Raw genomic sequence first — 24218 nt, 5'->3', positions numbered from 1 at the left:
AGAATGTTTATAAGTTTAGACTTGCATTTGAATACATTAGAACCTTTAGAGAATTCATATGCTGACAACCATTCGTTGTTAATAATTGTATTAAATACGGATATACCATAGCCTATATAAAGAGACATCAAAGAATGGCTGATTGAGCTTGAAAAAGGAGGGTGATCCTCTGAAACGCGTTGCTCTATTATTGATCCTGTACACTTTGTCTGCAAGGAGCTCCTGTAGGAACAGGTGCAGGAAAGGGAGCTGTAACGGTGTGTATCAAATTGCAAAAATGCTACAATCAAGATGCTTGACTGCCGGTTACAAGATACCCCAGTTCCTCAAAGTCACTAAAAACCTTTGCTGGGCATTGGATAAAGAACCCAGCAATATCGCTACTATCATTTGTGGAACCCCGTGGAGACTGGGACCCTTACAGGAACAAGCATGAAAATATCAGTTGTAAGTACTTAATTACACATTCTTTCAATTCCTTTACCGCCTGTAACGAGACCTTTCTTGTTTTTAGACCTCACAAACTTTGGAAGCAATTTTACATAAACTCTGGGAAATTGCAAAGAAACTTTGATTTCGATTAAGAAACATTTTTGTATAAAAAAAAATATATACTGTATATACTGTGTGTATATATATATATATATATATATATGTGGACGTTTTTATATGTTTACTAGGTAATTCAAATGCACCTTAGGCAATTTTAAGTTTATGTCTATGTCATTTACGATTTGTTCGTTCGATTGCCTTGTTTCAATTGCTCTTTGTATCAAAGCTTTGAATTTTTTTAATTTATTTTAATCTATGTTTGAATTTTAAGAATAGTGTCTTGAGATAATAAATTTATGTATTGTATATACAGTATAAAGCATCTAGTGTGATACTACGCTTTGAGCAACTTATTAGTACTGGTTAGCAGGTTCATTATAAGGGAAGTTTAACCAAGTTCCTATTTATGCACCAGCGCTTCCTTTAGTGTTGTTAAAATACTGTTTAAAACGTGCCTATTGAATAGTATTATAAGGTCTTAAAGGGACATATTAAAGGTTGTATTGTTCAGTTGTTTGTTTTCAATAGGAATGTTGGGAACTAATTAATTTAGATATTGGTAAATTTTCATGTGGGAATTCATCTGTGTCTGGGAAATGCATATATATGGATATAAATATCTAATGGCTTGAAACTCAAAGAGTGCTGATTTCCCTTACTTTTTGGAAATAGTTTTAATTGTACCCCTTTCTTTTTTCTTTCTTGTCTTTTGGTAATAATAATAAATCGATAAGGGTCTGCACCAGTATACCTTGACTAAGGTGGGAATAATAATATAACTATTGTTTATACATATAATAGCTAGGATTAACCCTCTCCCCGCCCAGTAAGTTTATTCAAATTGTATTGAGAGATTCTAGGAGGATTCCACATTCCTCTCATTCTGGGGATAGGAGGGTATAGTAAAGATTAGTAATTATGTCTGGTTTATATTAATTTCTCATTTATCATATGAATTCCTGGGTGAAATTCTGAAATGGTATATGTATTCTCTGACGCACAGTGGGAGGCAGAACTTAACCCCTTAATGACCGGACCATTTTTCAATTTTCTTACCCTTAATGACAATGGCTATTTTTACATTTCTGCAGTGTTTGCGTTTAGCTGTAATTTTCCTCTTACTCGTTTACTGTATCCACACATATTATATACCGTTTTTCTCATCATTAAATGGACTTTCTAAAGATACCATTATTTTCATCATGTCTTATAATTTACTAAAAAAAAATGATAAAATATGAGGAAAAAATGGAAAAAACACACTTTTTCTAACTTTGACCCCCAAAATCTGTTACACATCTACAATCACCAAAAAACACCCATGCTAAATAGTTTATAAATTTTGTCCTGAGTTTAGAAATACCCAATGTTTACACGTTCTTTGCTTTTTTTGCAATTTATGGGGTAATAAATACAAGTAGCACTTTACTATTTCCAAACCACTTTTTTTCAAAATTAGCGCTAGTTACTTTGGAACCCTGATATCTGTCAGGAATACCTGAATATCCCTTGACATGTATATATTTGTTTTAGAAGACATCCCAAAGTATTGATCTAGGCCCATTTTGGTATATTTCATGCCACCATTTCACCGCCAAATGCGATAAATAAAAAAAAAAGTTAACTTTTTCAAAAATTTTGTCACAAACTTTAGGTTTCCCACTGAAATTATTTACAAACAGCTTCTGCAATTATGGCACAAATGGTTGTAAATGCTTCTCTGGGATCCCCTTTTTCAGAAATAACATACTTATATGGCTTTGTGGTTGCTTTTTGGTAATTAGAAGGCCGCTAAATGCCGCTGCGCACCACACGTGTTTTATGCCCAGGAGTGAAGGGGTTAATTAGGGAGCTTGTAGGGAGCTTGTAGGGTTAATTTTAGCTTTAGTGTAGTGTAGTAGACAACCCCAAGTATTGATCTAGGCCCATTTTGGTATATTTTATGCCACCATTTCACCGCCAAATGCGACCAAAAAAAAAAAAAACTTTACATTTTTCACAATTTTAGGTTTCTCACTGAAATTATTTACAAACAGCTTGTGCTATTATGGCAGAAATTGTTGTAAAAGCTTCTCTGGGATCCCCTTTGTTCAGAAATAGCAGACTTATATGGCTTTGTGGTTGCTTTTTGGTAATTAGAAGGCCGCTAAATGCCGCTGCGCACCACACGTGTTTTATGCCCAGGAGTGAAGGGGTTAATTAGGGAGCTTGTAGGGAGCTTGTAGGGTTTTAGCTTTAGTGTAGTGTAGTAGACAACCCCAAGTATTGAGCTAGGCCCATTTTGGTATATTTTAGGCCACCATTTCACCGCCAAATGCGACCAAAAAGAAAAAAAACTTTACATTTTTCACAATTTTAGGTTTCTCACTGAAATTATTTACAAACAGCTTGTGCTATTATGGCAGAAATTGTTGTAAAAGCTTCTCTGGGATCCCCTTTGTTCAGAAATAGCAGACTTATATGGCTTTGGCGTTGCTTTTTGGTAATTAGAAGGCCGCTAAATGCTGCTGCGCACCACACGTGAATTATGCCCAGCAGTGAAGGGGTTAAATTAGGTAGCTTGTAGGGAGCTTGCAGAGTTAATTTTAGAGATCAGCCTCCCACCTGACACATCCCACCCCCTGATCCCTCCCAAACAGCTCTCTTCCCTCCCCCACCCCACAATTGTTCCCGCCATCTTAAGTACTGGCAGAAAGTCTGCCAGTACTAAATAAAAGTTGTTTTTGTTTTTTTAAATAAAAATAATAAAATATTTTAGTTGTGATGGACCCCTGCCTTAGCACCAACCTCCCTAATCCCCCCCTCCAGATCTCTAACCCTCTCCCCTACCTAATTACCGCCATCTTGGGTACTGGCAGCTGTCTGCCAGTAGCCAGTTTGGCCCCACAAACCAAAGTATTTTAATTTTATTTTCAACTTTTATTTTTATTTTTTATTATTTCTGTAGTGTAGCAGCCCCCCCACAATACCGCCACCCCCTCCCCCTCCCAGATCCTTTTATATGTAAAAAAAATTATTTAACTTTTTTTCCCCTTCCTACTTCATTGGTGTCAGTGTGGCTAATGCGCGCACGCCCCACGTGCACGCGCTCCCCGTGCACGCGCCCCACGTGCACACGCCAACGTACACGTGCGCGCGCATATCGTGCACGCGCGCACACGCTCCCTCCTCCCACCCGGACAACGGCACCATCGGCACCATCGCTACCGGTGCAGAGAGGGCCACAGAGTGTCTCTCTCTGCATCGGAGGCTTGTAAAAGGGTATTGCAGGATGCCTCCATATCGAGGCATCACTGCAATGCCCTCAGAGCTGCTGGAAGCAGTTGTGATCACTTCCAGCACTCTGTTAGACAACTGACGTACCAGGTACGTCTATTGTCATTAACAGTTTTTGCATGACGTACCTGGTACGTCAGTTGTCATTAAGGGGTTAAAGGGACATTAAACCCAATTTTTTTTCTTTCATGATTCAGATAGAGAATACCATTTTAAACAACTTTCTAAATTACTTCTGTTATCTAATTTGCATCATTCTCTTGATATTCCTTCCTGAAAAGCATATCTAGATAGGCTCAGAAGCTTCTGATTGGTGGCTGCACATATTTTCCTTATGTGATTGTCTCACCCATGTGCATTGCTATTTCTTTAACAAAGAATATCTAAAGAATGAAGCAAATTAGATAATAGAAGTAAATTGGAATGTTGTTTAAAATTGTATTCTCTGTCTGAATCATGAAAGAAAATGTTTGGGTTTAATGTCCCTTTAAGGAATCGCTAACTAAAACTAGCGGCTCAGAAAACATAGACCTAGAAGATCAAAATGTTTTTTTCAGTTTTTAAGAGGCTTGCTAAGGATCTTGTAAATATTATTGATGGCACGTTGATACTTATCATCCATCTGCTGAGTCGAGGACCTGAGCTCCTGTATGCACCTAATTACACTGGGCATAGCATATGAACTGCTGCAGACTCCCACGGATAGTATCGCATGCACTGTTTGTTAATGCTACACATGAGCACAGTGACAGAGGCAGTGACGTCAGACAGTCGGGATACGCTGAAGCATCCTCTTGGCTAAATATACAAAATATCATGTGGAAAACCAGGAAGCAGAACTAGTGCACAGATTTTTGTTTTGAAAAAGTGTGAAATATAAATGTCACATTACATGTCAACAATTCTATTTTATAATCAATACCAAGGATAATATTGTAGGCTTTTATTTTTCAAGGTTAATTTAACTTTTGTGTATTCCACATTGATCAACTTTCACACCTAGTGGAGCTGTCTGAGCAAACACAAGTACAGTCTGGGGGAGGAGGAGTGAGCAGTCAGCCTATCCCTGCCCACCCAGTCTTGTTGCAATTAGCCGGGATCAGCAGCCCCAGCCCAGCGGTGCTCTCCACGCCTCCCTGGGCTGGGACCAGTGTTCAGCTGAAGGTGGGATAGACCCAGCAGTAATGGCCCCCAGCATGGTACCGTACTACTTGGTGTGACTGTGTGTATCGTAAGTAAAGGCTGTCTTTTTGTAGCAGCTGTTCTCTCCACACCTTCCTTGGCTAGGACCGGTGTTCAGCTGAAGGCGGGATAGACCCAGTAGTCACCATTACCGTACTACTCGATGTGTGTGTATAGTAAGTACAGGCTGGGGGAGGAGGAGTGAGCAGTCTTGTTGCAATCAGCCAGGATCAGCAGCCCCAACCCAGGGAGGGTATGGAGAGCACCGCTGCCACCCAATGTGCAGGGGTTAAGCAGCTACCATGTTCAGTTCACTTGATTTTAGCAGCCTTTAGTAGACTGTGGAGTCCTCTGCAAAGCCTGCCCAGGACACACAGACCTCTAAGCCAACACAGAGTGCACTCCACAGAAGCCAACACCACCCCCATAAATGTGTGTAAAGCTCCACCCCAGCTAATAGGAGGTTAGAAGACCATCAGAGTCTCGGTTCTCAGTTTCTGAGGTTTGCTTTTCTAGTCAGTATAAAAAAGAAAAGACTGTTCTCAAAAGAATATGGTGCTCAATCAATCTTAAGATTTATTGGTCCATCCTAACATGTCAGTAAGGGTCACAAACAGAAAAACCTGTTTGCTTTTCTAGACAATCACTTTCAGTTTGTTTCTCTACCAATTAGTCTGGCTACAGGTCCAAGAATCTTCACAAAGTTTCTGGGGGTTCTTTTGTCTGTCATCAGAGTTGGATGATATCTTGGTTCTAGCTCCATCTTTACATTTAACAGAATCTCACACCAACAGACTGTTGTTGCTTCTTCGTTAATATGGTTGGAGGATCAATTTGCTAAACAGTTCTTTAGTTTCTCAGACAAAGGTTTTTCTTCTGGAGTTACAGATAGATTCAGTCTCTACGAGGCTTTCTCTAACAGATCAAAAAAGATTGAAGTTGGTTTCGGCCTGTCGGTCTCTCCATTTTTCCCACTGTGCTCTTTGTATGGAGGGTCTAGGTCTTATGATCAGATGCTATTCTGTTTTGCTTCTTTTTCATATGAGACAACTTCAGCTTTGTATGCTTCCACAGTGATGTCGGGATCATACTCTGTTGTCTCAGAGGATATTTCTAGACTTCAAAACAAGTCTCTGTTTTGGTTGCTGGATCTCCAGCCTATTTTGCAGGGGGCTTCTTCTGCTTGTCCTATTTGCTCTTTGGGGTCTCTGACAGTGCAGGGAGTTTGAACTTCTTGGGAGGCAAGGTTGCCTATAAACATCTTAGAACTATTTTCAGATCTTTTCAAGCTTGGCCATTACTGTAAAGAGAATCTTTTCTCTGGTCCCAGTTATACAATGTCACAGAAATGACATATTATCCATCAAGGGGGTTCTCACAGTCCTTTAGCCATGGGGGAAGTTTTTCAAATGGCAGAGGCCAATTACTGTCTAATTTCTGCAGTCCTCATCCCAGGGGTGTTCTATTGGGAAGCGTATTTTCTCATCCGTCAGTTCCTTCATCCAGGCTCTGGTTTAGATGTCCAGTTGTTTTCCTTAGTCTCTTCCTATAAGGCCAGATCTACTTTGCCAAAGTCCATTTTTCCATCAGGATTTGAAATCTGTAAACTTAATGGCACGGAGATTGAATGGTTAATTCTTAGTCATAGGGGTTTTAGTTCTGTGATTACGATCCTGATTTGTATTATAAAGTTTGGAAAACTTTTTTAATTCTTGGTGTCTTGATCATGCTTTTTCCAGGCATTCTTTCAGGATTCCTAGAATTTTGCAATTTTTGCAAGATGGTTTGGAAAAAGGTTAATCTGACAGTTTTTTGAAAGGTCCGATTTCTGTTTTTTCTGTTTTGTTTCACAAGAAAATTGCTAATCTTCCTGATATTCATGGTTTTGTTCAGGCTTTGGTTCATATTAATGAACCTTGGAACTTGAATCTGGTGCTGAAGGTTTTGCAGGCTCCTCCTTTTGAGTCTATACATAAGTTGTATTTTAAGTTTCTTTCCTGTAAGGTTTTGTTTCTTTTGTCTATCTCCTGTGCTAGGAGAGTTTCTGAACTTTCTGCTCTTTCTTGTGATTCTCCTTATTTGGTTTTTCATCAGGATGAGGAAGTGATAAGAACTCAATTTTATTTTTCTTACTACCTTTATGAAAGAAAACTTAAATTAATGTATTTTGTGGTGGTAACAGTCCACAAGACCCCATCCTGTTTTTGGTGTTGTTTTTTTTATGTTTTGTCACATCCTGTCTCCTATATTTTTTCCTCTGAATTTTTTCTCCTACCTTTTTTTAATTGGCTATACATCAGACTAACTACCATAGAGGTGGTAGGTGTTATATTGAGCTCTTGGGGTTTGGAAATCTTTGCCTCCTCCTAGTGGCAGGGAAGGTAATTCCCAGGAGTAATGGATCGTGAACTCCATGAAAGAAATGAATTTATCAGGTAACAATAAATTATGTTTTTAGCTTGAGAGCTATTTATCTAGCTATGCAGGGTAATGGATCTGAAGGATAGAAACGTGTATTGCAATATATTGGCAAAAAATAAAGCTCCAAAGATTTTGCGAGATTTCTCTCCGTGCTGGTGAGTTCTTGGTTAGGCCAATGAGCAGACTAGTGACATATGATTTTATGTTGACTTCAGTTATCTTTGTAAACCATAGATCTGACAGTAAACCAGTACTGTAGCTTTTTTGGTGTTTTCTACAAATCTATTTACTCATTTTATAGATTCTGTTGTATTTTCATTCAATGGCAGCTTTATAATGTGCTTTTTTCCTTTCCCTATTTTTTTCTTCTTTATGTTTTATTAGATACTAGGCGTTAAGCCTGCCCGGAGGGCAGTCTATTGTTATAGAGTCAGGTTCCTCTTGGGGGGGCGAGGGATCTCACCACCCTGCCATATTTCGGAATCCACCTGGATGCAGCTCATGTGGATTTGTTTAGCTGCGCACGCAAGCATTTTCGGAATCCACCTAGATGGAGCTCAGGTCGATTCTTTTGGCTGCGCGTGCAACTGACGACGGTGACGGACACGTTACAAACGCAATTATAGTATAGATCAGCCCTTCTTAAACTGTGGATCACCCTAATGTGTGGGTTGCGAAAAATTCAGGGAGGCCCGTGTAAGACGGGGCCTCCTGATTCCATGTTTCATCCCGCGATCTTAAGGCCGGTTTTAGGGGTGTGTGACCTGTGCCATCGAACAGGGCACACACTCCAAGTGCTGGCCGGCTGCCTGCTTCCTCCCAGCACTCCCTCTTCCCTCCTACGTGGCAGCACTGGAAGGAAGTGATCCTTGTCCTTGCCCAGCAGGTATGGTAGGAGGCCTATCTTTGTAGGAGTTGTAAGTGAGAGTACTGGTAGCTACTCTTAGAAATCAGTGTCAAACTCCCATGAAGGTTTTTTGTTTTGTTTTTTCCCGTCACCATGGCTCACATATTAACCTGGTCCCTGGGTAAGCAAAATTGATTTTATGAGTTATTAGATCTACTTCATCAAGCTTTCTACAGTTTTGTTTCCCAATCTTGGGTTTCAAAAGATCCTAGGAAGACAAAGACTTTAATATATAATCAAAAGCTCCCAGACCAGGGTTATTCAGTTTTTCTTTCCTTGCACGCAGGAAACAAACCAGATTTTATGAATATCCGTATACAAGCACAGATGAGTCAATTAGTGACTCATGGGGGAGTATGAGTATGGAAGGGAGGGTATGAGCATGGAAGATAGGGTATGAGCATGGAAGAGAGGGTATGAGCATGGAAGAGAGGGTATGAGCATGGAAGAGAGGGTATTAGAATGGAAGTGAGCGTATGAGTATGAAAGGGAGGGGTTGAGCATGGAAGGGGGAGGGTATGAGCATGGAAGGGGGTATGAATATGAAGGGGGGTATGGAAGGAGCAGTGAGCAGGGAAGGGGGGAGTATAAGCAAGGAAAGGGGTAGTATGATTATGAAGGGGGAGTATGAGTATGGAAGGGGGTATGAATTTGAAGGGGGAGTATGGAAGGTGCAGAGGAGTGAGCATGGAAGGGGGAGTATGAGCATTGAAGGGGGGAGTATGAGTGTGAAGGGGGAATATGAAGGGGCTATGAATATAAAGGGGGAGTATGGAAGGAGCAGGGGAGTGAGCATGGAAAGGGGGAGTATAAGTATGAAGGGGGAGTATGAGTATGGAAGGAGGTATGAATATGAAGGGGGAGTATGGAAGGTGCACAGGAGTGAGCATTGAAGGGGGGACTATGAGTGTGAATGGGGAGTATGAAGGGGGTATGAATATGAAGGGGGACTATGGAAGGGGCAGGGGAGTGAGCATGGAAGGGGGGAGTATGGAAGGGGCAGGGGAGTGAACATGGAAGGGAGGAGTATGAGCATGAAGTGGCAAGTATGAGTATGATTTATTATCAGTAAATGTTTAATTTGTAAACCTATTTTATATACCCGGGGTCAAGTAAAAATTTATTGCGCAAAGAGGGGTCGCGAGTGGAAAAAGTTTAAGAAGCCCTGGTGTAGATGATACTGCAGAAGTTTCTATTTTTGCTACCTCTGCAAATGATGCATATTGCATAGATTTATGGTATAACATTGAGTCTAAATTTCAGCTTAGAGATGCACCTCTAATTGACCAACAAGGGAAATAAGGAACGTGGGTTTCACTAAGCTTTTCTAGCATTGTTTATTTGCAATATCAATGACTGTGACAACTTGAAATGCTTTTAAAATGTTTCCTTAGTAGGCCCTTGTTTTGCAAAGCAGCGCTTTACTGTTGATATGTCATGCATATTTTCTTGCTATAGAATAGCATATCAACCAAGTCTAAACAGTTTTACTACACATAGCTAAACATTAGACATGTGCATTTGGTTTTGTCACAAGTGCAAATTTGTGCCAAAACATGGATAATTGTTTTGTTTCCACTAAACAGATATCCGAATGAATGCATCAACTAAATTTAAAGAATGCAAACATATACTGACAAAATTAGTCAGTATTCATTTATTTTCTTTAAATGACCTGTAGTGATTAAAATACTTACCTCTAGCACACTGGAGAGCCGGGCTTATCCTGACCCTTCTTCTTAGAGGCCCAGGCCACACTAATAGGAGTCTTAGCGCTGCGGATCCTGAAATCTGTGTTAAAGGATAAGGTCCTGGGATCCGCTCCTAATACCTCGGCCTGGGGCTTTAAGAAGGAGGGTCGGGATTAGCACAGCTCTCCTGTGCGCTAGTGGTAAGTATATAACGTTACAGGTGAACATTTACATTAAATTAACATGGCGTAGGCTGTGCAGGGAGGAACATGCATTGTGCCTCTAGACAGCCCGCTATACATGTTCCTCCCTGCACACCCTGCACCATGTGTAACTCATAACCAGGATAACAAGGCTGAGGGGCAACCAGAGGTGCACATATCATTTTGCTGTTTTATATTTTGTTTCTTATTCTATACACATATGAAAGAAGCTCATGAACATTCAATATCAAGAGTAAAGCCTAGTGATAAAAATACTGTTGTCTCACTAATTTAGCTTTAGTTTTCTATATTTGGGTGTCACTTTTTGGCATGGCACAAACTCCCTTGTTTGCTTAGCTCTCCGCATGCCCATAGCCTGCCTCTATATTTTTCATGAATCTTTCACTGGGCATTACAGTCAATAAGAAGTGATACTTTCTGTTTCACAGAGTAGGCAGGGTGCTTCTAATTCAGAAGCTTGATGCCTTTGTTTTTCAGTTAGTTCTAAAGTAAAATTTGTATCTTCAATTGATATAATTATTATTTATTAATGGGATATTTGAGTCCAATTTAATGTTGGTGCAAGGTTGATAGTTTTAAAATGACATGCTCATACGAATTATGAAAGTAAAAGATATGTGGTAAGACTTGAAAGTTAAACATGACAGCTGGTTAAATAATGTATATAAAGTAATTATAATAAACCTTTAAGGGCCCAATGATAAAAAGCTCTCTGGGCTGGTGAGATTATTAAATAATGCTTGCCAGTACTTCTATTTCCCTGGTGGAATGATCTAATGTATTTTAAACCTCGTACAAAATAAATAATTGAACCATTCACACCAAAATAAGCAGGAAATTGTATTATTAAGTTGCATCAAAAATCGGGATGAAATTGTTTACTAAAAATCATATTTTATCAAAAATTACACAACTAACTATGCACAATCGCCTAGATTACAAGTTTTGCGCTAAACAGTGTGCGAAAATAATGCCAAAAAAGTTTCGTTATTTTATTTTCCATAGCGATGCCATTACAAGTTACTGAAAAGCCTCCTTGTGCTGTGTGTTTTGGTGCGTTAAGCGCCATACCGCACAAAAGCCAAGGGCTGATTTGATGTGCTCGTCCACGCTTTCCCCCATAGACATCAAATGGGAGAGAGTGTTAGAAAGTTACATTTAAACCTTACACCCTAACATAAACCCCTAGTCTAAACACCCCTATCCTGCCGCTCCCTGACATCGCCGACACGATATAAAAGCTATTAACTATGAAGAAAGAAGGATACCGGAGCCAGAATGCAAGTGCAAATGTTGGTTTATTTAGGTAGGAAACAACAGGTAGACAAGGCTCCTTCTATCCGACATGTTTCGCACATGCGTAAAAGCTATTAACCCCTAATCCGCCGCCCCAACATCACCGACACTAATAAAGGTTATTAACCCCTTATCCGCCGCTCCCCGACATCGCTGACACTATTAAAAGTTATTAACCTCTATGCCGCCACTCCCCGACATCGCCGACAACTAAATAAACCTATTAACCCCTAAACCACAGTTCCCCCCAAATCGCAAAACACTAAATTAAACTATTAACCCCTAAACCTAACACCCCCCCCAACTTTAAATTAAAATTACAATATAACTATCTTAAAATAAATAAAAACTTACTTGTGAAATAAAAAAAACTAAGTTTAAACTATAAATTAACCTAACATTACTATTCTAATAAAATAAAAAAACTACCAATTAAAAAATCTAAATTACAAATTTAAAAAAACCTAACATTACGAAAAAAATTTAAAAAATCTAAAATTACAAAAAATAATAAACACTAAATTACGAAAAATAAAAAACACTAAGATTACAAAAAATAATAAACTAAATTATCAAAAATTAAAACAATTAAACCTAATCTAATAGCCCTATAAAAATAAAAAGCCCCCCCAAAATAAAAACACCCTCTAGACAACAATAAACTACCAATAGCCCTTAAAATGCCATTTTGTAGGGCATTGCCCTAAGTTAAACAGCTCTTTTACCTGTAAAAAATACAAAGTCCCCCCAACAATATAACCCACAACCCAACCAACACCCCAAAATAAAAAACCTAACTCTAAAAAAAAACTAATCTACCCATTGCCCCTAAAGGGACATTTGTATGGGCATTGCCCTTAAAGGGACATTCAGCTCTTTTACAATTGCTCAAAATCCTAATCTAAGGAAAAAAAACAATGTTTTTATGACACATGATTTGGAAGGTTTTTACATTTGAGATTTAAAACTTAGGGCACTTCAAATATCAATCAAAGCTTTTGAGGTGTACAGAGTAATTCAGTTTTGAGAAATAAAGTAATCTAAGAAAGACTTCCCGAATTTCTGTGTCCTAAATTTATTGGGTTTATTTGTATAGTGAGGGCGGTGTATGCATTTGATTGCTGCTTCGGATAATCTATTAAACACGTAGCACCTATGTAAATAACTGTGCATGTAGAATGTAACAAAACTAAACAGATTGCAAAATGTTTCATAGTTATTATTTTACCTTTGCATCATCTAATACAGTGTGTAGCTTTTTCACGTTCTTTAAAGGAAGTCTATTTAACCGGCCTGTTGGTGTTAGTCTTTATCTACAGGAGCTGACTAGTGCATGCCCTATGTGTTTTCATCTTTAGTAGCACCTATTTCTTTTGTATGCTAAATCATGCACTCCATTGCTTTATAATGCATTGAGACCATATGCCCCGTCAGCAAAAAAACTATTTAGATAACCAGTCATCATTCATATAGCTGCTTATTTTATTATGGTGTTGCATAAAAATTATGTTAACTCTTTTAAATATTTCTCCCTATAGCTTGTCCATTAAAAATGCAGATATCTGTGTGCAGCAGGATAAGTCAGTAAAAGGCAATAAGGGGTTTACCTTGCTGGTTGTCCGAAACAGGCCGAGGTCATCACCAGATAAGGAGGAACAAGTTTCAGCTCTCAGGGAGAGTCCAGGAGAATAGGCAATAGCCAGGCCAAAGTACAATACCAGAGTTTCCATCAAGAACCAAGCATAACGGTAGAAGGAGCTGTAAAAAGGATAGTCAATAGATCTGTTTCAGAAATCAACAACCAGTAAATTAGTCCTCAGTTCAAGCACAGGCAAGGGTAAAGCTTGGAATGTAAACCAAGAAATAAAGAAGAGTTAAAACCAGGAAAACTGATCACAGCAAAAAACACCAGGACTTCCTTAAGAATAACCAAGCACCGATGGCATTAGCAGGGGGCTTTTAACACTTCCCCCATATGTCTTGGCACCAAAACAACTGCAGGAGCACTTCCGATATTAAGGTTACAAATATTTCTACTTTCAGCGCAGCTAATATAGGTCTAGTTTCCATTGAGGTGGTAAAGTTTGGAAACTGGTGGTAACATAAAAATTCTCCATAGACTTCAATGGGTATAAATATTTTAGCACCAGTTTCTATACTTTACCTCCTCAATGGAAATTAGCTCATAATTGGCTATATTAATTAAATAAGTCTGAAAGTCCTGTGAGCTAAATGTAGCACACCCCTCTGAATCCTCTTCAGTCAATGAGATACCCATAGCGCAACCCACGCTATAAGCAGCGTTAAGCCGCATCTTTTTAATGCAGCCTTGAACACCAGCAATACTCACAGCTGCCTTTACAATGAGACGCTGAATACTTATCCTGCCTCTGACCTTCAGATTAGCGTGGCCCCTACTGCACTCAGGTAAGGACCTAGGGGCCTAACAGGTGGCTTTCTAATTTTACCATCTCCTTGTTAGCCCATAGCTCATAACTTTTGAATTGTCTTTTTATTGTACATTTGTTGATTATACAAACCTACTGTATTTACTGGTCCTTTAATATGCTGACCAATGAAGTTTCGAAATGCTATATTCAGGCCATAAACGGCATAAAACCATAGACCCGGCATACTGCGGTATTGGTTTTGTTTTCCCTACTAATCCTCACTGGAAGATAAGAACAGCTGCCTCTGCGTTACTTGAAGAGAGGACAACACATTTTATGTACGACAAGAAGATATTGATTTATTCACAACAGAAACATCTCAAATGCCCTCTTTTAGATGAAAGAAAGAAAAAGGGTGATCTACAATGTGACTTTAGGATGTGTGTTTTCTGTGTTTAGTGTATATGAAAGTCCAGTGGATTTGTATATTTATGCATGGTTTTGTGTTTTTTTGCAAATTAAACTTGGCAAAGCAAAATTAGGGCGCGCTTCCATTGAGCCATAAAAATTGGAGCCATAAGCTACCAAAGTGGCCAAGAGCTAAAAGTAGTTTACGGCTACATTTTAGTACCAGGTTTCTATTGAAATATTTTGTGCATAACGTGCAGTCGCTCTTTTCATGTAGGTGTAAGTTAACGTTGTGTTAACGCTTCCATCGTAGTCCAATTTCTTGAAAATCAATTAGCTGCTATGGTAACCAACCTTACACTATAAAATGTATGTTTAACATCTGTGCTCCTTACCTGTGGTCACCTCTAAAGAGAAACAGAAATAAATATACTCTTATTTATAATACATATATTTTTAAAGATTAGCAAACATTATTTTTTATTCTAATTATATTTTTCACTTTATTAATATATGTAATATGAATTGCTGCCCTAGGCATAGGTATAGTTTGAATTGTGTAGATATGTGCTTGCATATATTTTTATATGTAAATACATACTGATATTTCCATAAGAACATAAGTGCAGCTATTCCTTAACATGGGACAACAATAAATATTACATATTTCAATTTGTTTTCTACATTGAAACATTTGCATTATTTGCAAGTGTTAAAATTTCAATGGGAAATATGTCTTAAAAAGCTTATTTTTCCTCTTTTCCACCTAGTTGAGCTGTTTTCAATGTATTGACAGCCGCTGATAGTGTATTAACATTTTGCACTTTTATTGGAAACCTAGTATAAATTATCACGGCTTCTAATACTTTCTATGGGACGCAAAAATATTATCGGCAGCCGGGGTCTAACACACCATCAGAAACAGTCGATAAACTAAATTGCTTCCGACACCATATTTATCGGTTTGCGACCTTGCGCAAACCTACTAACGGCTCAATAGAAACAAGCCCAAGTTGCACGTTCCCAGATTAGTAATTTAATATTTCAGCTTGAATGCTTAAAAAATAACTGACAGTTCTATATTCATCTTTAGAGGCAGTGTTGTTATAACACAGTTGTAGGTAAGAGAAAAAAAACTTAATATTTCTATGATGGGGTCACAAACACTTTTTAAATAATATAAGGTTTTCATTTAAACAAATCTGGTACAACTCCTTTCTGCTGGTTTCTTCAGAGTCTCAGCATGGGAACAAGTAAGTAATTACTTAGTGTTCCATGCTTCTATCAGCTGATAAATGTTAAGGTAAGTAGATGTTTTAAAGTACATGTTTTGCAATCATTTTATGTGACAACATGTTTACTATGAGTGAAAATAATAAATGGCCTATCTTAAATTACTCTCACTAAAAAAGTTGGATTTATTGAAAGCAGACATCCATATAAATATTTAATGGAGACTGTACTAGCTTTGTAGCTTTATTGTTTGGTGAAGCATTTCTGCCTATACTAAACTGATATCCTGAGAAATTTAGATCATGTCCCCATAAGGACTACTGGAGGTTTTATATTCACTTCTATAAAAACAAACGCACTCACAAGCCTAAGGTATTAAAAATCTTAATAGAATCTACAAAAAATGTTTAATTGCTCTGAGCAATATTAACAAAGGTAAATGAGTATACAATTATTTTTTCTTAAATCATTATTTAAAAAAAAAATCTGCTAAATATAATACATTTGTTGAGAAAAAACACACAAGTCTGCAATAGTATATAGTTCATAGACACATGTATGGATTTTTATGTAAAATGAAATAATGTCATATCTAAACTACAATTTTTCAATATACAATTTGTGTTTATAAATGGTAAGAAATACAAACCATTTTATTCCCTTACAAAAACCTGTTTTGTTTTAGGGTTATTAATGTTGAAAATAAAATACAAATTCTATATAGTATTTCAAGGTAATTATCAAATGTACTCAAATATTTATTTTACTGTTAGAGAGAAAACATGGTGTAAATCACTTTATTAGTTAATTTGCTGTCAAAGACCTGCACTGACCTAGATACACGCGTTTGCTTCAATATGTTGGTGTTTCTATGTCTACAGTGGACTAAAGCTGAATTTCAGTATTTTACAACTGTTTGAATCGTATTAATCCAAACTAAATGTGACTGCCTTGCTTGCTTTCAGTGTCTAAGGAATACTGCTGGTGTTTCATCTACAATTATTTTTATTGGAAATTACAAAGTACAATATCATCTGTAATATTATCATTATATGACATAAAAAAAATAATTTATTAGGAAGAGATTGATATTATCATGTCAATGCTGGTATCTCCCCAGAAACAACTAAAGGTGTCCAAAATCTTGTGCATTTAAATAAATAAGTGGCGGATGTGCATGCAGACCTATAGGTGGGGTTGCCATATTGCCGTTTTAAGGGGAACACATGAAAAATAATGGAACATTATTCAAACATTTCTTTAAACAGCCCCTGACATAGGTAATTTTCATGTGTCCTCCATTACAGTGACAATATGGCAATCCTACCTATAGGATCTTCATCATTCCTCCAGAAAAGGAAAAAAAAATGCCTTTTATCTAAAAAACATATTTTATATTATCTTGTAAATATATCCTTTCAATTGTCTCTCCTACTTTCTTTTGTATCTCCCACACATACAATGGATTACAAAGTGCTTGCTTTATGTTCATTATAAGTATTAAAAAAAATAGTTTGGGCCTTTTGAAATCTTGATCCCACTTATAAGGCGCCTTTCTAAGAAATAGGACCTGCTATGTTTTTATTACTGCAGTCTGCATATTAGGTCATGTATCAGGTAGTATTTATGCAGGGTGAGTGTGCATTTGTACGCCATTGTAACCCAGTGCACAGCAAAATAAATAACTCCCTTATATATAAACAGCCTCAGGAGTACAGTTTTGACAATGTTAGTGGACTCTGAATGGTTATGTGGATCTTATATTGTTTATTATTACAGTATGAGATTGTAATGTAAAATATTTCATAAATAATTAAATATGCTTTCATTGTTTATTCTTACACTTTTCCTGTGATTTAACTTTGAAATTTGTTTTTTTTTATTATTTTAAATTTCATTGTTTTTCTAAAGTAATGGGAGCTGCCATGATTTAACTTAAGTTTCTCCCTTATCTATCCTTCCTGTTAAGAAATAAAACAGGCAGTAAAAGTGGCTGTCTAAACAAGGCTGTGTGGAACATATGAATATCCAGAAGGGTTTCCATACTGCCTTGTTTGCACAACCAGAGATAAAAAGAAAACATTGGCAACCATCACTTTATAGAAACTAAACCAGTAAACTTATATTTGTAATATTTAAGCAACTAATATTATTGTTACATTTAAAAAAATGTATATATATATATATATATATATATATATAAACAATCTTGAAGGCACACTCTCACTAACAGCAATGTAATGTAATCAAAGGATAAATAAATATATATATATATATATATATATATATATATATATATATATATATATATATACAACTCTATATATATGTGTGTGTGTATATATATATAATGTTCTAAGTTATAAACTTTCAATACATCACTATGTCTATCATACATCTGCTGTTCAACATCCCTTTCATTTCTGTGTTGTAGTTAAAGGGATATGAAGTCCAAATGTTTTGGACATAAGCTCAGGAACCTGCCCACGTAGCATTATATAGCAGCAGTTTTGCAAAAGCACTAAATGTAAGCACTATTTCCTGCCATGTAGTGCCCCAGGCATCTACCTAGGAATCTCTTCAACAAAGAATATCACGGGAATGAAGCAAATTTGATCATAGAAATAAGTTGTAAACTTTTTTTTAATTGTACGCTCTGAGTCACAAAAGACATTTTTGTTATGTTTCCTATCCCTTTAATTAACCCATTTCATCCATCCTGTGTATTTTTGAGTAATTCCAGTAGACACTAGGCAGTAACATTCATTGGGCAGCATTATTTAACATTTACTTTACTTTAGAGACTAAATGGTAACATAACTAATGGTGGTAACTAATTTGATGTATGGACAAAATAAATTAATTAATAAGGTGTATTTCAAAATTGCCCATCTAAGAGGTCCAAAACCATTTATTTTTATCAGGGGGGTGGCCTTGGTTATGGTTCATATGTATGCTTCATATATTCTAAAAGTCAAACTGAATATATTAAAAGTAATTACTGTATACAACCAATTTAGCCATCTCCATTTTGATGGCATGAGACACAAGTAAGACAGTTTTAGTGAATATATATCAGCTGATGAAAGTCACATCTCTGAATTACCTCTACTAAATACAGCTACATGTGTAATATTTGTATTAATTGCTATTGTACCATGGTCACATGATGCACTGCCAGAGCATGATTGGATATATTCTAGTACTGAACGGGAGTCACCGTGATAATACTATCACTGGGCTCCTATAGGAGGCGCTAAAATCTAGTGTAGACAATAATACAATATTAGTGAAAAATGTAGAAAACGGCTGGCATTGGTACAGATAGCAATATTTTACACTAGTGTGCCAGCATGAATAGTAGATTGTGATAAATGAACAATAAAAATAAAAATATATAATATATACGAATCAGATGGTATATGCAACCCAATCTGGAAAGTCCAGCAAGACTCTTCAAATGTCCATCAGTGCTTGAACAGGCTGCTCTCTGTCTTCACCCAACTGGATGATGTATTCTATGATGCAAAACAAAAAACAGAAACAGAGGCGCCACTGTTTCTGTTTTTTGTTTTGATATATTCTAGTAACAGTTGTTTTTTTTTTTTTCTATAAAATCATTATTTAGAATTGGGAGAAGAAAAAATATTTAGCAGATATATTTATTTGATCATTTTTCAACTTGAAAACAAACCATGTAATTCAACTGCATGTGATCTTATATCTCGTTATGAAAAAAATATATATAGCACTTAATTTACTTGAAGGTCTCTCTTTTTTCTTTTGGAGTACTCAGATTGTCTATTTAATGCGGCCACTGTACAATTTTGAGCAGACTCTTGGTTGGCTCTAGTCTTGTTTGAAAGGTACCAAAGGCATCACAACTTCAGAATGAAGTCCATGGGTTTCTGATCACCTGTACATTATTTGTATTTGTACAGCTTATTACATAGAACAAGACATATTAAGGTCTGATTTGTGAACGTCTGCCTTTGATGTGTTGCAGGGAGCATTCACTTTCCATGGAAGCATGATAGACATGCCCTTGCTGAAGCAAGCCCAGAACATCGTTACGCTTGCCAGAGCCATCAAGAAGGAATCATCTGTTAAATGAAGCTCCCAACGGGTGGCCAGACTATACAGCACTTGCCTTAACCCCTTAGCTACCAACGCTTTGTGACCTCTATTGCTGTCAAGGGGTTAATGGTACAAGGAAGATTTGACAATGCCCTCTGAAACCAGAGATGTTATTCACAACACAATCATTCATTTATTTGCTGTAACATTAAAGTATATGACAAATCCACATTCATTTTTCTGTCTTTTATGCATAGCTTTTATGTGTCTGCTATTCATCCTGCTTCTTCCTACCAACATGTGAAATGCAGTTTAAGAGGGGTGAAAGGGGTTGCACTGCTATAAACGTGTAGAGATCTAGGGCAAACAGGGTCTGCAGCCAGATTTGCATGACACTGCAGATACAGCTACAGGTCATATGCTCCTTGTTGTTAACTGGCTTAGCAAAGCTGTTTTGAAGAGGTTAACCCAGCTTGTAACAAGGGTAAATAAACATAACAACCAGCCATTGTTCTCTATTCAGCATGTACTCTTATATTCAGGGCTAAAGGGTATTGAAGCTGCGGAGGATCAAGTTGTGGTTGCCAGAGGACTCCAATGAAGTTTGAAACAGCAACAATCAGAGATTTTGTTTCTGTTCCTCATTAAATCATGAGCTTTTGTGCCCAAACCACGAAGGACTGTTCTTTAAGAAATTAACAGAATAGAAAGTTTTAAACCATGCACCAACCTCTTGATGACCTACACAGAAGCAGTGCTGCGGTCCTTACACTCGCTCCGCGGGGGGCCTGCTCTGTTTATTTAAACGGGTAAATAGAAAACACTGGGTTAACCCTCTGTGCTCCTAACGCTGAAGGGGTAAACTAGTTGTACACTAATGTCTATAACCCCTGCCTTATCTTTTCTTTGTATAGAGTTGCCAAATCAATGCTTGCAAGGGAAAAGGCAGATATAAAACTACCATGCAATAAAACTTGAGTGAGATATTGGTGTAAATGAATCACTCAGAGCAGCACATATACAGGGTTAAGTCATTTGTAGCAGATGATATATTGTAGATGTCTAGATGTTCAGACGCGTAAAGCCATGACAGTAGTTTTATTAAGAACTAATATGTTTTGATAACTGTAAATACTTAATGTATTACCAAATTAGGAATACTTAAATGGGCGTTAAACTAAAAAAAAAACAATGTTGTGATGTATATGAAAGAGTACGATTTAAACATTATTTATTTAGTTTTGCACTACAAAAAAAAAGTTATTTTTAAAGATGTGTGTTTTGATAATTAGAGAAGTGCAGGTTTACACACAAGAAGTCTAAGATTTACATTTCACACTGGCTGATTAGGCAACTCCTATAACGTTATTGGTGGACTTGTCCCACTGGTATAAAAAACAAATAAAATATGTTTAAGGAAAGGATCCATACATTAAAAAGAAGAAAAAGTGTAATCTATGTAAAATGCACCAGCCTAGCTGCAGCAACAATCAAATGACTTGAATGTCCTGTTGGGTGTAAGCACTGAGTATACTGATCTATTTATGTTCAGTGCCTTTTATAGTATTGATGAGTAGTAATTACAAAAACAAGAAATAAGGTATCAGTACTTTGAGATATATGAACTTGGAGGGTCTGAGTTCTGCTGATCCTGGTGCACACATTGTGACTATACCCACACTTGAGTGGCCTGTTAATGCAGGAGCTGGAGCCTGATTGATTAGTGCAAGTAAATGACCCTATCACCACAGGAGGGGGGAATTACTCCGGGTCAGGGTTGAGATGTCTGAGCTTTTCAAACCATCAGCAGGTTTCAGTGTCTGGTGTTAAATCTTTACTTCCAACATAAACAGCACTAAAAAAAAAAATCACTAACTAAAATTCGCTATGGAAACTAAATTGAATTATGTGTTGAGTTTCATTCAAGTCTTTTAATTGACAGTGTTTTCAAATGATGTGTAACATTGTGAGCAAAAACAGTGAGAAAAAGAAAAATCAGCTACACAATAAACTTCCTATGAGTTCTTTCTGTAAATACTATGGGGTCTTCTGATCTCTCAGATGAATGAGGAGAGTGTCTGAAAACACATAATGGGCACAGAATCAGGGCACTCAAAGCTTTTTTTTCCTCATTGTCCCATAATGTATTGTTTATTGGCTTCTCCTGACAACACTAAATGAAAACAAATCAATATATAGATATCTGGATATTTATTTACCTACTGTAATTTAAAGAGAGCAGAATGAATATATTTGTATCCTATATCAACAACAGTTTTAACGAATATTACTAAAAATGACAGTGAACCATATAATTAGATTGTTAGAAATCGTAATGTTGTTAAAATAACTATATTGTAGGTTATTTCGTTTTGTCTATTATTTCAGATTTAAGATTCAAAAACACTTGTTTATGGTCACACGTTAATCATAAACGTCACATGGAAAACATTTGATATATATTTATACACACACACACACACACACACACACACACATATATATATATATATATATATATATATATATATATATATATATATATAATGCTTTCTGTTGTGAAATGGATATTTGTTCGGCTATTTTATATACTAGATATAAAGTCTATGTTCTTTTTTGTGTTAGCATATCCAAAAAAAAGCCTCTATTACAGGGGATAGAAAATAGATTAGAGCTCTCAGCTATTAACGTTTCTGGTTTGACTAAGAATAAATACGTCTCAGATCAGCCTGGAATAATCTTAAATTGCCTTTCCCATTATAATCCTGTCTTAACTGTCTGACTATTGCCACACATCCTTCTAAAGGTGATTGTCATTTATCCCAAAAAGCAAGTTTAAGAAAAACCAGCTGAAACAATTAACTCTGGCATTTCAACAGCTTGTCCCTAATTACATTCCATTAAAGCAGGAATCTTTTGAAAGATATTAAACAAGAAATCTGCAAGTATTCACAACAAGTGATCACATCAAACAGCAAAATTAATCCAGACTTGATTGTGGGCTTTAATAAGTACACATTTGTGTGTAAATTACAAAAAATAATCAACTATGTGCTAACTCTCTGTTAAAACAAAAAGGGTTAATTTAAAAAAAATGGCTTACAGTGAGGACCCTTTGTGCCTGCTAAAGGGTTAAATCGTGTCCCTAATATGCATCATCTGCTGCTCTGTATATCAGTGGATGGCAGGATTGTATGCTTATTAATGACACTACACCACCAGATTACACTGCAGTGCCATCACAGCTCTTTTTTGGTTATTAAATCTCGAATGGCTACATTATGGCTAACACTATTAAAACATTATCACAACTGATGAGAAACAATTACTTAGAAAATGAGCTGAGACAAGATTGAGTGGGATGTATTGTTGGTGATCTCTGTAGATTAGTTGAATAAATCATCAGGTGCAGAGCAATGTGTACTCTTTGTATGCAAAACCCTGGCACAGGAAAATTAAAATGAGAATTTTTGCTGCATAATTTTTTCATTAATCTCAATAGGACCAGTGTGGTGTAGATGGTTTTAGTCCCTTAATACTACCCCAGGGGGGCAAAAATAATGTCTTCATTGTTTTACTGAGTTCATAATGACATTATGTGACAAACTCATTTTAGAGCAACATATGCACTTTGGAATCAACAAGAAAATACACAACAGCTGTAATAATTTAACCACTCTGAAATAAAACGTGTGTATAGATATGTACACATATTAAACATTCTTTCTTATTAAAACCGTTTGATTTGTGATTTAACAGGTATGGATGAGAGTTACTTATACACAACCAAGATTAATAGAAAACACTTTAGTTAAATGTACTTTTCTATTCATAGTTTACATAAGGACATGCTTAGTTTTTTTTCTCCTTTCTTTTTTTTTACTTGGTTTCTGCAAGACAATTGTTTAAACAAAACATATTATGAGATTAGCAGCGGGATTTTTTGCATATTAATGTCACTGAAGGGAACCTAATGGGTTTGTAATTGCAGTTCTGCTATTTGGGATTGAGAGCTATAGTTGTAACTATCCAAAGACCCCCTGGGAGTGTTTCACACTGAAACTTGGGGGGAAAAAGTGAAAAAGTAATTACTACAGCACTACATTTAAATGTTAAAGCCTTTTTTTCATTTAAAGAAAAAGGGGCAAAATTGAAAATAAATAGTTTTTTAAATAAGGAAGTTAGCTCCAGAATATGTGTGACTGTGAGCGTTATAATAATCTGGTTATATGAGCAAGGGATAAAATGCAAACCAGTTGAAGAATATATAGAAACTGAGACTCATTTAACACATACAATTCAAATCATTATTTTAGAGTGAATTGTAAAATTTTCGTTTTGTGTAACACTTAAAATAGTAAAATATAATTTTGATAACAATATATGTAATTATAGTGCATTTAATAATTTATAAAATATCTTTGTTGACAAGTTATCTTTATAAGTATTTTAATTATCTTAATGAACTTTCAAGTTTTATCCATATTATTTACAGAGGGTATTAACCAAGTTACCATACTGATTTATCTTAACAATTAGGTATAGTGACTGCAAATTGGTG

At 36.5% G+C, this 24218-nt stretch overlaps 1 protein-coding gene across 1 annotated transcript in view; it reads left to right on the top strand.

Moving 5' to 3' along the window:
- Nucleotides 1-19886, top strand: part of CLYBL (citramalyl-CoA lyase) — a 1241399-nt gene extending 1221513 nt beyond the window's left edge. Inside the window, exon 9 of the mRNA XM_053707813.1 lies at nt 19587-19886. Coding sequence (XP_053563788.1) covers nt 19587-19694 — 108 coding nt within the window. The 3' untranslated portion in view covers nt 19695-19886. The remainder of the gene's footprint in view (nt 1-19586) is intronic.
- The last annotated feature ends 4332 nt before the right edge of the window (nt 19887-24218 follow it).

Source organism: Bombina bombina, chromosome 3 (assembly GCF_027579735.1).
Source record: "Bombina bombina isolate aBomBom1 chromosome 3, aBomBom1.pri, whole genome shotgun sequence".
NCBI lineage: Eukaryota > Metazoa > Chordata > Amphibia > Anura > Bombinatoridae > Bombina > Bombina bombina.
Note: the sequence above shows the minus strand (reverse complement) of the source record. Positions and strands in the feature narration are given on the sequence as shown.